The 13,422-nt window shown below is 52.1% G+C and overlaps 2 protein-coding genes across 8 annotated transcripts in view; both read left to right on the top strand.

Moving 5' to 3' along the window:
- Positions 1 to 5,428, top strand: part of THADA (THADA armadillo repeat containing) — a 332,024-nt gene extending 326,596 nt beyond the window's left edge. For all 7 annotated transcript variants that reach the window (XM_025465181.3, XM_035696069.2, XM_049115488.1 and 4 more), the window contains one exon: positions 2,648 to 5,428. In XM_025465181.3, coding sequence (XP_025320966.1) covers positions 2,648 to 3,040 — 393 coding nt within the window. In that variant the 3' untranslated portion in view covers positions 3,041 to 5,428. The remainder of the gene's footprint in view (positions 1 to 2,647) is intronic.
- A 2,344-nt stretch (positions 5,429 to 7,772) lies between these two features.
- Positions 7,773 to 12,094, top strand: ZFP36L2 (ZFP36 ring finger protein like 2). Its single transcript, XM_025465207.3, has 2 exons — positions 7,773 to 8,144; positions 8,686 to 12,094. Exons 1-2 carry the CDS (start codon positions 8,094 to 8,096, stop codon positions 10,114 to 10,116), a joined length of 1,482 nt encoding a protein of 493 aa, XP_025320992.3. The 5' UTR covers positions 7,773 to 8,093; the 3' UTR covers positions 10,117 to 12,094.
- Positions 12,095 to 13,422: the final 1,328 nt, after the last annotated feature.

Below are 13,422 nucleotides of genomic sequence, written 5' to 3'. Positions count from 1 at the left end.
TAAAATTTATAGGGAACCACCAAAGACCCCAAGACCCCAAGCAACCAAAACAGTCTTGAGAAAGAACAAAGCCAGAGATATTATGTGCCTTGACTTCAAACTATACTACAAAGCTATAGTAATCAGAACAGTATGGCAGTGGCACAAAAACAGACATAAAGATCAGTGGAGCAGAATAGAGAGCCCAGAAATAAACCTAAATTATGGGTATACAATGAGAAATGAATAGTCTCTTCAATAAATAGTATTGGGAAAACTGGACAGCTACATGCAAAAGAATGAAATTGGACCACTTTATTATGCCATATACAAAAATTAACTCAAAATGGATTAAAGACCTAATTGTAAGATCTGAAACTATAAAACTACTAGAATAAAATACAGGTTGTAAACTCCTTTTGACATCAGATGTTTTTATGAATCTGACTCGAAAAGCAAGGGGAAACAAAAGCAAAAATAAACAAGTGGGACTAAATCAAACTAAAAAGCTTATGCACAGTGAAGGAAATCATCAACAAAATGAAAATAGAACCTACCAAATGGGAGAAGATATTTGCAATATATATATATCCAAAAATTATAAAGAAATCTTACAACTCAATAACAACAAAAAAATATCTGATTAAAAAATGGGCAGAGGGGGCAGCCCCCGTGGCGCAGCGGTTTAGCGCTGCCTGCAGCCCAGGGCCTGATCCTGGAGACCCGGGATCCAGTCCCACATCGGGCTCCCTGCGTGGAGCCTGCTTCTCCCTCTGCCTCTCTCTCGCTCGGTGTCTCTCGTGAGTTAATAAAATAAAATCTTAAAAAAAAAAAAAAAAAGGGCAGAGGATCTGAATAGACATGTTCCCAAAGAGACATACGGCTGGCCAACAGGTACCTGAAAAGATGCTCAGCATCTCTAATCATCAGGGAAATGCAAATCAAAGCCACAATGAGGTATCACCTAACACCAGAGTCAGAATGACTATTATCAAAAAGATAAGTGTTGGCAAGGATGTGGAGAAAAGAGACCTCTCATGCACTATTGCTGGGAATGTAAATCTGTGCAGCCACTCTAGAAAACAGTATGGAGATTCCTCATAAAATTAAAAATAGAACTACCACAGGATCTAGCAATTCCAATGCTGAGCATCTACCCAAAGAAAATGAAAACACTCATTTGAAAAGATACATACACTACTCTGTTCACTGTAGCATTATTTACAATAGCCAAGATATAGAAGCAACCTAAATGTGTCCTTCAGTGGATGAATAGATAAAGGGTGTGTGTGTCTGTGTGTGTACACATACATGCATACATTGTGTATCTATTGGGTGTGTGTGTTTTCCTATAAATATATATATATATATATATATATATATATATATATATATATTACTCAGCCATGAAGAAGAATGGAATGTTGTCATTTGAGACAACACAGATGGACCTTGAGGATATTATACTAAGAGAAAGAAGTCAGAGGAGAACAGATACCACCTGATTTCACTTAATATGTGGAATCTAAAAAACAAACCAGCAAAACCAAACCGAACCCAGACTCCTAGAGAACAGATCGGTGGTTGCCAGAGGGAAGGGGGGTTAAGGTGGTGTGAAATGGGTAAAGGAGATCAAGAAGTACAGACTCCCAGTTATAAGATGACTAAGTCATGGGGATTAATGTATAGCATGTGGAATACAGTCACTAAGATTATAGTAACTTTGTAGGGTGAGAGTAACTAGATAGTGTGGTGATCAATTCACACTGTATACAAATGTCGAGTCACTGTGTTGTACATCGAGACTAGTATAATATTGTATGTCAGTTAAACCTCAATAGAAAAGAAAAGATAGGAAAGGCAGAGGCCCCTTGGAAGTTGAGGGCTTAATTATGGAGAATGCTTATTACTGAGCGTTGCAATAGTGAGAGGCTCGCCCCACAGTTAGGTCTGAAGGTGAAACAATTCCAGAGAATCGGGATCTTTCCAGGGTATTTATTGCTTAGAGAAAACTATTCGCCCCCTCCAGATGAGTCAGCAGACCGGGAAACTGAGGATCAAGGCAGGCAGCAAAAGCATCTTGTCAACTGAAATCTATATCCATCCACCAGTGTCTGATTCAGCTGGCCCTCTTGACATACCCAACAGGCCAAGAGTTCAAAAAGCAGCTTGTTTATGGGAAATTTGAAGACAAGATAAAGTGTCTGTGATAAAATAACCTTGAAAAATCCCCAGCATCATAGAAATTTGGTTTCATACTTAGAGGGTAGTGTCTCGTGTTTGGCAATCCTTTGCTCTTTGTTCTGCTGCTGAGATTTCTCTTTCCTCCCCACCCCCACCCTCTGATTTCTAGACGCACCTTTGGGTCTAGGGCCCACTCCCCTGTTGAGGTCCCCTTCAACAGCAGGCCCCCAAAATATCTTGGCTCGGCACCATAAACACATCTTTATCAAAGGTCATGTTAAGTCTGGGGAGGAAAATTCCTCCCTGGTAGAGCAGAACAGCAAATGAAAATAGAAGGTGACCTTCCAGGCTGCGAGTGGCATCTGTATGTGGGTGCTGACAGGCGGGAGCAGGCCCTGCCTCAGGAGGGGGTGGGACTCTGGTCTGGATTGGAGCTGTCGACATCCCCCGTTATGCTGACTTTGGGCTTTGTCTTTTGATTTAGGTGGAAGACTACCTGTTTGAAAAAGCAGAAATCAACTTTTGGGCCGAGACCCTGATCTTCGTGAAATACCTCCACGAGCACCTCCTCCGTCTCCTCTCCACGTCCAGCCGCCGTCCCCTCAGCCCTGAAAGCCTCCGCCATCTCCGCAGGACAGCATCAGAGCAGGGCCACCTCCTTTCGCAGCTCTTCAGAGAGCTGCCCCCAGCTGCTGAGTTCTTGAAGACCGTGGAATTCACACGACTGCGCATTCAGGAGGAGAGGACTCTGGCTTGCCTGCAGCTGCTGGCCTTTCTAGAAGGAAAGGAAAGGGAAGATACCCCCGTCCTCAGGGCTTCAGACTCACCTGCAGAAGCGAATCAGTTTACTCTTGCCAAAACAGAAACAGCTCATTGAAGAAAGAAGACTTTGGGGGGTGGGGTGGGGGGCAGACCGTTCCCCCCACTAAATCTGCCGGGAACCCGTGGAACATAAATTCAAATATGTTCTCCCTTTGTGGGTCTAGTCTCTGTCCCTTCCTGCAGAGTCTTTCTCCAGTTCACTCATTCAGGGCAGCCCGGGTTTTTGCAGCTACTGTAGGAAGTGAGGCTACCACGTTGAATATTTACTCTGCTCCCAGGTGCTGGCCACCTGCAGACCTGAATTCGCCTTTTTTCTTCCTCCACGACCTCGCACATCCAGGCCTAGCCAGCCGGCATTTTCTGCAAACTGACTGTACAGAACTGGATTTTAACTCATGATTTTCTCTTCTTTTTCCCACTGCATAGAAGAGCTGGATTCGTTGGCAGGCAGCCCACTGGGTCAGAATTCCAAATTTTATTCCATTTTAGCTAAGGCAGAAGTATGTTCCGAATGTTGGCTCCTGGGAGAATTCAAGATCAACTGTATAGAAATAGTTTTGTTTTTACTCTCCACATGTGCCCAAGCCCTGTGGTGACCTGCACATGCCATCTGAATTATTAAAAGAGCTCCTACCCACAAAAGTGTTTGTGCTAAGGCCAGGAAACCTGATTTTTACCACCCACTGAAAGCACAGACCCTTGGTTGTTAGAAGGAAGCGCAGGGAAGGGAAAGCCAGAGTAAATTATTTCTTCGATGTCTACACTGACTACTGTCATTTTCTCGGTGGCAATAACAAGATTCTCATTTAAGATGTCAGAAAACAGGGACGCCTGGGTGGTTCAGCAGTTGAACATCTGCCTTTGGCTTGGGGTGTGATCCCGGAGTTCTGGAATCGAGTCCCATGTTGGGCTCCCTGCATGGAGCATGCTTCTCCCCTGCCTATGTCTCTCTCTCCCTCTGTCTGTGTGTGTCTCTCATGAATAAATAAATAAAATCTTTTTTTAAAAATCTTAGAAAACACATTTATCCATTTCAGTGTTTGAATCTTAGACGCCTGGCCTTTGGATGCCGGACCCAGCCCTGTTCCTTTGATATCCAGCAGGTGTCGCTCTTGCATACATTTTGCTGCTGGTCCTGCGTTTCATTGCCTTGCCATTTTCTACTTAAGATTTCAGAATAAAAAAAAAAAAGATTTCAGAATAAGCGTTACCTACAGACAGCTATCTTGAAATTCATAGCTTGTATTGGCCATAGCCTCATCCATATTCATTTTTCATCCTGGAAAAAGCCATTTTAGTATTACGTAAAGTTGGTCTAGCCTTTTTGGTCTGTCAATAGTTTTGGTTTTTTTTTTTTTTTTTTTTTTTTTTTTTAATTCATGAGAGGTGCCGGGGAGGCAGAGGGAGAAGCAGGATCCCTGCAGGAAGCCTGATGTGGGACTCAATCCTGGGACCCTGGGATCACACCTGAGCCAAAGGCAGACGGTTCAACCACTGAACCACCCAGTCATCCCAGTAGTTTTAAATACTTCTCAGGTGAGCGGTCACTTGGAATTATGTTAAAGGGGCAGCTTATTATTTTTTTAAGATTTTTTAAATTTATTCCTGAGACAGAGAGAGAGAGGCAGAGAGAAGCAGGCTCCATGCAGGGAGCCCGACGTGGGACTCGGGACTCGATCCTGAGTCTCCAGGATCACACCCTGGGCTGAAGGCGGCGCTAAACCGCTGAGCCACCCGGGCTGCCTTTAAGGAGCAGTTTAGAGGAGTGAGAATTTGATATAATTTTCTACTGCAGAAAGGCTCGTATTTTGAATGTGTTCTCTTTAAAAGAAAACCACCTAATACTAAAAATACAGCTGTGCTGGAAATGTAGAGAAAAGGCAGGGAATGAAGGGAAACCTAGAATCCAAAGTTTTGTCCTAAAGAGAATAGGAGATTCTTGGTGGTTTTGCACTATTCCACTCAAAATGTGTTTTTTTGTGATCCTGAATAAATTACCTGGTTGGGCATCTGTGTAGCCCACACTTGGTGGAAAGTTGCCAGTCTAACCTTTTTTTTCTTTTTTTAAGATTTTATTTATTTATTTATTCATGAGAGACACAGAGAGAAGCAGAGACACAGTCAGAGGGAGAAGCAGGATCCTCAATGGGAGCCCCATGCGGGACTCAATCCAGAGACCCCAGGACCACACCCTGAGCTGAAGGCAGATGCTCAACCACTGTGCCAACCAGGCATCTCCCCCACATTTCTTTTTGTTCTGCGAAGACCTGACTGGGTGAGAAGTCAGGGAATCTTTGGCATGATGCAGTGATGACCATGGTTCAATAACTATGAAACTGGCCCAGCAAAGCCCAGCTCACTGGAAAAGACCAGCATTCCTTTTTTCTCCATTTAAAATGAAATAAAAGCAGTTACATAATAATAAAAACACTTTATACCAGCAGGTACTCTGTACCAAAACCTGTACTATAGCATATTTACACGTAATCCCCAGGTTCCTTCTACCAAGCCTGCAGAGTGGGTGTTCTCAGGGCTGCCGACTGGGAATCACCCCAGATTTTGATGTTGGCTGGCTGTGGCCAGCCTGGAAGGACAGGAGGGACAGATGTTTCTCCTGGTTTTGTATGTGAAATCTTGTTACTGACCTACAACAGCAGTGGCTAAGGAAATGGCTGTTTCACATTGCCTGATGCATTCCCAGGAGAATCTTGGAGTACTACTGTCAGGGCTACCCTGGAACTCCCGTGTTTGGGGTCATTCCGACAAAGAACAAAACAACAGTTGGGGTTCTTGGGCACTCCTGGCTGTGAGTGTCAGCCACAGTTGCCCAGCACTGCCTGGGGGCCAGTGTAGGCTGGGTGCTGCAATCACCCAGAGCGAAGGAGTCCCCTGTTCTGAAGTCACTGCCCTTGGCTCCAAGCTAGAGGGTCCAAGATTCCGGGCCCCCGCAGGTCTGCACGCATGATTCTGTGCACCTCTCCCCATCTGGCCACAGCTCAGACACCTGGCTATCTCCATTTCTATGCTTTGTCAACTTGGCTTAATAAACAATAAGGGTTATACCTGTTGCTCCTTTATACATCTTAACAGGTAACTCATTTGCACCTTGACAAAGATGAGAGATGAGTAAAGCAGGAATTCTCTTAGTTTTATAATGAAATCCACGTACCAAAGAGATTATGTGATTTGCCTGGGATCACATGGCCTGGAAGGGGCAGGGCCTGAACTCCAGCCCTGTTTCTGATCCTAAAGTCCTTGCAGCCCTGTGTGGACTCTAGCTCTGTGGGTGGCGGTGTGGGGAGTTACAGCAGCCAACGGAACTCTGAGGAGTCAGTTCCAGGAGTGACAGGCCCGGCGCGTCCCCTTCCAGGTTCACGAAGGGAAACAACCACGAGGAAACAGCGAGAAAGATCAACTTTGGAAGGGGCGTGGGTTGCTTCCTTCCCTAGAGGGACCGGGGCCTTCCAGCAGGCCCGAGCGCAGCCTAGGCCGCCAGGTGTGCGAGATCCTGGGCCCGCTCCGCTTTTCCTTGGCAGCCTGGGTTTCCACGCAGAGTGAGGTGTCCTGGACCTGCCCCCAGATCTGCCCGAACCGGGGCGTCAGCCGCTTTAGCCTAACTGGGCGCTGGGGGGGGGGTCCGCCCCATCCCCGGGGGGAGCCCCGTGGCCAAGGCATTTCCCAGGCTTTTTAGGGTGTGGAACCGGCGGGCGAGCCCGCGTGAGCGTCCTCGGTGCCCAGCCCCGCCCGCCCCAGCCCCCGGCCGCGGCCCACCGCGAGCTAACGCAGGGCGCGGCGCCCCCAGCGGCCGGGGAGGGAAGGGGCGTAGAGGGCGCGCCCCAGCCAGCCGCTAGCTGCGCCCCGACTCCGGGAGGGCTGCGGAAGGCCGGGCCGAGGGGCGGCAGGACGCGGTGGCGGGAAGTCGCCTCCAGGCCTGCGCTGCCCTCCCGCCGGCCCTCCCGGCCTCCCAGCCGGCTCCCCCGCCCGGGACGCTCCGCGCCACTCCGCGCCTTTGGCCCAGGCTCAAGGTCTTGTGATGTGATTAGCAAAGCCAGCGCCTTGTCCTCAGACACTCGGCCCGGCCCGGCAGGCCTCGGCGCTGAAGCCCTGTTTACTGCAGCCTGGGCGGGGAGGGGGCGGAGAATCGGGCCCAGGCTCCTCCGGGCGAGACTGCCGCGGCGGCCGCCCGCGTGGCCGCTCCCGCCCCCGCCCCCACCCCCACCCCCACCGCGCCTCCACGTGCACTCGGGATGGAGCCGCCACCCACCGGACGCACGCCCTGGGCCCCCGCCCCCCGACCGGAGCACCCTTTGCAAGCCAGCCGGGCCGCGCGGACGGTTGCAATATTCTTGCATTTTGCAATTCCCGCGCCCGGTATAAAAACCCAGAGTGGGAGATAAAAGCTCCGCAATTTTGCCTAGCAGGATCGGGCGGGGACAGACACGTCCAGGGCTGCAGAACCGCGGCCACGTTAAACGTGCAGGGGATTTCCAACAGCGCGGCCCCGGCGGAGGGGGCCCTTATCTTCCCGCCGCCACCCAGCAGCACCCATCAGGGACGAGCTCTCCACGCCGCCGCGGGCGCCCCGGCAGCCCGCCCCGCCCCGAGGCCTCCCGCCCCCTCCCCCCCAGGAAAAAAAAATTGGCGGCGGCCAATGGGAGGCCACGGAGGCGCTTGACGTCCGCGAGCCGGCGGGCGGCGTTGCCTGGAGACCCCGGCGGGGTCAGCGTTCTGTCCCCTCCCCCGGCACGCCCGCCCCGCCGCTGCCGCGCTCCCGGGCTCTATATAGGGCGCGCGCTCGCGGGCCGCGGAGTTCCAGCAGTCCGCGAGCTGTCGTCGGCTCCGCGCGGGGGGGGGGCGGGCCGGGCACCCCGGGGCGCGGAGGAGCGCTCCCTGCTTCTCTCTCCTTTCCCCCCACCCCGCACTCCCGGGCAGCCCCGAGAACGGTCCGCGCCGCTCCCCCGTCCCTGCCGTCGCGTCCCCCGGCAAACTTTCGGTCCCTCCCCCGCCCCTCACCCGTTATTCGTCGTGGCTCGAGCCCGGCCGCGCCGCCCCGAGGGCTCCTCCGGACCTCCCCGCCCGCAGCTCCGACCATTACGGGATCCAGAAACATGTCGACCACACTTCTGTCCGCCTTCTACGATATCGACTTCTTGTGCAAGGTACGCGAGGGCGCACGGAGGCGGGAGGAGGGCGGGCGGGCGTTCGGACGGTGCCTCTGCGCTCGGCTTCGGGGCAGCCCTCCCCGCCTTGACTTTGGGGCCGGGAGGAGTTGCCGGAGGCCGCTGCAGCGTGTGCTCGTGCCGTGTGGGCGGGGGGAGGACGCGGAGGAAGGGCAGAGCGAGCCGCCGCCGCCGCCGCCGCTGGCCTCCTCCGGCGCCGACCGCGGCCACGCTGCCCGGGGCTTCCCGGACGGGCTCTGCGCCGCCCAGGCCGGCGGCCCGCGGGCTGAGGATCCCAGGTCGAAACCGAGCGTGGCTCGGGGTGGGAGTCGGCCCCTCCCCGCGCGAACTTGGCTTTTTTTTTTTTTTTTTTTTTTTTTGTCTTACCTTTGCGCGTGTACGGGTGGAGGGTGGGGGCCGAGTCGAAAGCCCTGCAGAAAGGAAGAAGACTCCGGAGTCCTGAAGTTCCTCCGCGGCTCGCCCCGACTCTCCCCTCCCTGTCCATATTTCATCCCGTCCTCGCCCCCCCTCCTTTTGGCAGACGGAGAAATCCCTGGCCAACCTCAACCTGAACATGCTGGACAAGAAGGCGGTGGGGACGCCCGTGGCCGCCGCCCCGAGCTCGGGCTTCACGCCGGGCTTTCTCCGACGGCACTCGGCCAGCAACCTGCACGCGCTCGCCCACCCCGCGCCCAGCGCCGGCAGCTGCTCGCCCAAGTTCCCGGGCGCGGCTAACGGCGGCAGCTGCGGCGGCGGGGCGGCGGGCGGCCCGGCCTCCTACGGCACCCTCAAGGAGCCGTCGGGGGGCGGCGGCACCGCCCTGCTCAACAAGGAGAACAAGTTTCGGGACCGCTCGTTCAGCGAGAACGGCGAGCGCAGCCAGCACCTCTTGCACCTGCAGCAGCAGCAGCAGCAGAAGGGGGGCGGCGGCGGCGGCGGCGGCGGCTCCCAGATCAACTCGACCCGCTACAAGACTGAGCTGTGCCGGCCCTTCGAGGAGAGCGGCACGTGCAAGTACGGCGAGAAGTGCCAGTTCGCGCACGGCTTCCACGAGCTGCGCAGCCTCACCCGGCACCCCAAGTACAAGACGGAGCTGTGCCGCACCTTCCACACCATCGGCTTCTGCCCCTACGGGCCGCGCTGCCACTTCATCCACAACGCGGACGAGCGGCGGCCCGCGCCGTCGGGGGGCGCCTCCGGGGACCTGCGCGCCTTCAGCGCGCGGGACGCGCTGCACCTGGGCTTCCCCCGCGAGCCGCGGCCCAAGCTCCATCACAGCCTCAGCTTCTCGGGCTTCCCGTCGGGCCACCACCAGCCCCCGGGCGGCCTCGAGTCGCCGCTGCTGCTCGACAGCCCCACGTCGCGCACGCCGCCGCCGCCGCCCTCCTGCTCCTCGGCCTCGTCCTGCTCCTCGTCCGCCTCGTCCTGCTCGTCGGCCTCCACGCCCTCGGGCGCCCCGACGTGCTGCCCCTCGGCCGCGGCCGCCGCGGCGCTGCTGTACGGCAGCGGGGGCGCCGAGGACCTGCTGGCGCCGGGCGCCCCGTGCGCGGCCTGCTCGTCCGCCTCGTGCGCCAACAACGCCTTCGCCTTCGGCCCGGAGCTGAGCAGCCTCATCACGCCGCTCGCCATCCAGACGCACAGCTTCGCCACGGTGGCGGCCGCGTACTACCGCAGCCAGCAGCAGCAGCAGGGCCTGGGGCCGCCCGCGCCGCCGCCCGCGCCGCCCGGCGCGCCCCTCCCCGCCAGCGCCGCCGCGCCGCCCTCGCCGCCCTTCAGCTTCCAGCTGCCGCGCCGCCTGTCCGAGTCGCCCGTGTTCGACGCGCCCCCGAGCCCCCCGGACTCGCTGTCGGACCGCGACAGCTACCTGAGCGGCTCCCTGAGCTCGGGCAGCCTCAGCGGCTCCGAGTCCCCCAGCCTCGACCCCGGCCGCCGCCTGCCCATCTTCAGCCGCCTGTCCATCTCCGACGACTGAGGCAAGAGGGCGCCAGCGAGGAGGAGGAGGAGGAGGAGGGGAGGCCAGGCCGCCCCGGGGGTGTTGGAGGGCGCCCCGGCCGCCTGCAGACTGCGGGGCCGCACCGAGCACTTGGACTCGAACTTGTGTGCCGGGAGGGGCCCCCACCCCTCCCCCTTTCGGTTTCCTCTTTTTTTTTTTTTTTTTAATTATTATTTTTATTATTATTACGAAGTTTTCATTCTTGTTGAGCAAAACAAAGCCAACGAACTTTTGTATTGATGAACAAAAATATTCACAACAGGGCAGTTGTGATGCGAACAGAACAAAAAAAAAAAAAAAAGAAAAACCAAACACTTAAACTTTTTTAGGTCTCCTAGGAGTTTGGGACTTTAGGAAAAAAATAAAATAAAATCAACCCAGCACCAGCAGCTACCAACCACCATTCCATATCTTCACTTGAAAAGCATTAGTTACAGTCCAGATGTGGGAACTCTTATCTTGAAGTTCCTAATTGTCGTTTGTCTCAGACCAGTGTAAACAAACCAGCCAGCCACCACCTTGCTAAACCTCTAAGCTTCTGGAATCCAACATTCTACCAGGAATATGCCTTGATTGTAGTCCTCAGCTCCCTAGGTTTTTGTTTGTTTGACACCAAGTTTTTTTGTCTGGGAAAAAAAAAAAAACACCTGCATTCCAAAGTTTCCTACTGGTTACTGGTTTCATTGCCACCACTTAGTGGATGTTTAATTTTAGAACCATTTTGTCTGCTCTTTCTGGAAGCCTTGGGCAGAGCTTAGTTCGTAATCGTTGGGGGGAATAACTGCTGAATTTTTAGCTGTTTTGAGTTGATTCGCACCACTGCACCACAACTCAATATGAAAAAACTATTTAACTTATTTATTATCTTGTGAAAAGTATACATTGAAAATTTTGTTCATACTGTATTTATCAAGTATGATGAAAAGCAATAGATATATATTCTTTTATTATGTTAAATTATGATTGCCATTATTAATCGGCAAAATGTGGAGTGTATGTTCTTTTCACAGTAATATATGCCTTTTGTAACTTCACTTGGTTATTTTATTGTAAATGAGTAAAAAAAAATCTTAATTTAAGAGATTGTATGTAATATTTATTTCATTAATTTCTTTCCTTGTTTACGTAAATTTTGAAAGATTGCGTGATTTCTTTACAGAAATCCTATCCTGATGCTGTGGAAGTAGTTTGAGGAATATCTTATGAGTTTTCTTAGAATGTATAATGGTTGTAGCCCATCCAACTTTAAAGAAGTGACCACATACTTTGCAAATCAGGCTTCAATGTGGCATGCTTTTCTCATTCCAACTTTTTAAATTAGCAAAAAAAAAAAAGGTCTTTTGTTTATTCCACCAATTCTACTGTGACATACTCTGCGTATAAAGACATGTAGCAATAATGGGGTGGGGGTTTAGTCTCGCAGTGCCTTTGGAAGGGCCAGAACTTGCCTTAAATCTTCCTCAACCAAATAAGTATTTTTCTATTAGTGCTTGAGAGAATTTGAATGTAGGATGGGTTCAACTGCACAAAAGGAAAAGATATTTACCACTTTTTTTATATAGATCTAAAGTGAAGAGGCCACCTCTTAGTGCTAAAAAAAAAATGGTATGTAGTACATGAATATGCCTTGTTTCATTACAGAAAATTCCAAAACTTGTACTTTTTTTTTTTTTTTTTTTTTTTTTTTTTTGCGTGTGTAGAAAGGCAGGAATGCTTTCCTGGACAGCGGATGAATGAGCAGTAGCTTTAGTTTGTTTGTACGTAGGTACAGTTGGAGCACTCTGTATGTATGTACTCTGGACTACTTTGACAGAAGTAGGTTTTTGAATGTAACAAGATAAGTCAACTTGAGTTGTAATATATTTTGGGGAATCAGTTCACTACAAATTGTGACTGTAAACATTGTACTGTAAATGTTTTGTAGTTTCCCCCAATAAAATTTTTGGGAAAAAAGGTATTAATCTGTAAGATTCGTTTTTTAAACCAGAAACCTTGAGCATTAGCTTGGCACCACTGTCAGGCATTGCCCAGGCCTTGGAGGGGCTGGGGGGTGGGGGGTGAGATTTTGGAAGCTTGGCACAGTCGGGGTTCGGAAGGGCCTGCCCCTGTGTATTTTATAGCAAGTTCTTTTAGCTGAAGGAAAATAATTATTTGGACTGTCAAGGGCATTAGTTAGCTGTTCCCCTTGGTAATAAGATGCATCCCTGTGTTGGCTGACTGGCTGGTGGCTGGACCTGGCTGAAGGCCTGAAGGGGTGTGGCCCGCCTGTGAGTCACCAAGTGGATCACGTGTCTGCGGTGGCAGCTGAAGGTCCTTTTTTTTTTTTTTTTTTTTTTGGGACGCCCAGGGAATGGACCGGCTAGAGCTAGGGTGGTGAAAGAAGGGAGGGTGCTGTGGGCCCCCCCTAGAGGGCTCAGCCGCAGAAGGGGAGCCGATTGGCCTAGACCCAGCCTCTCAAGCTGGAGAAGCAGGGTTTTGCCTGGACTTTGGGAAGCCTGGTTGTGTCCTTGTCCGGGGAGGAAGACGAAAACAGGTCAAACTTATATCTGGGTAATGTTTGTTTATGCGGACAGCTTCCTCTGGGAATGAGCACACACGTTATTTATGCAAAAGGATTAGTGTCTGCTTCGGGCGACTGTAAGTGGCCAGAAAGCAAATTCAACCCAGGCCTCTTAGAAAAAGTAAGTTAAAAAAAAAAAGGCCCCAATTTGCCGATTCACACACAATTGAACAAAACCTTGGTATGGTGGGTTGTTTTTTTTGTTTTTGTTTTTCCTACAATCAACTTTTAATACTTCAAAATCAGGTTCATCAATCAATTCATGTTTTTCCCTGCTCCATCCTCCCTGCCTCCCCTCCCCCGCCAATCCCCAGTTCAGACACTTTTTCCAAAGTAGGTAAAAGATTTAGCAATAGTTTGTTTTCTTATCTACAACAGCTGGGCCCTATCAACCACTGCTTGTACCCCTCTGCCGGGTCTCCTGTGTCTCCCAGCTGAGCCGGGTGGGTGGGGGGTGGTCTGGAGCCCGCCGGGCCGGGCAGCTGTTTCACGTTAGCGATGATTGCGCTGGTGTTAACTGGAGCGTTTTGGTGCTTGGCTGCCAAAGGGGCTGGGGAACAGTTTCAAAGTTCTCCCAGATGCTGGGCCCCTGGCGAAGGGCTTCGCCTTGGGGGAGGGGAAGCCTGAAGCCAAGGAGGGCCTGGCCGGCCAGACCCTGCGGGCTCCCTGGCCTCTTCACCATAAAGAATGTGCAGTGGGGAGGAAAAGTCTGAAATGCGCTGCTA

Source organism: Canis lupus, chromosome 10 (genome assembly GCF_003254725.2).
Source record: "Canis lupus dingo isolate Sandy chromosome 10, ASM325472v2, whole genome shotgun sequence".
Classification (NCBI taxonomy): domain Eukaryota; kingdom Metazoa; phylum Chordata; class Mammalia; order Carnivora; family Canidae; genus Canis; species Canis lupus.
This window is presented reverse-complemented; position numbering and strand designations above follow the sequence as displayed.

Bases quoted from the DNA above. Each gene is read 5' to 3' on its own strand.
- ZFP36L2 (XM_025465207.3), top strand. From the start codon at position 8,094: ATGTCGACCACACTTCTGTCCGCCTTCTACGATATCGACTTCTTGTGC. The intron at 8,145-8,685 runs GTACGCGAGGGC...TCCTTTTGGCAG, and splicing joins ATATCGACTTCTTGTGCAAG to ACGGAGAAATCCCTGGCCAA.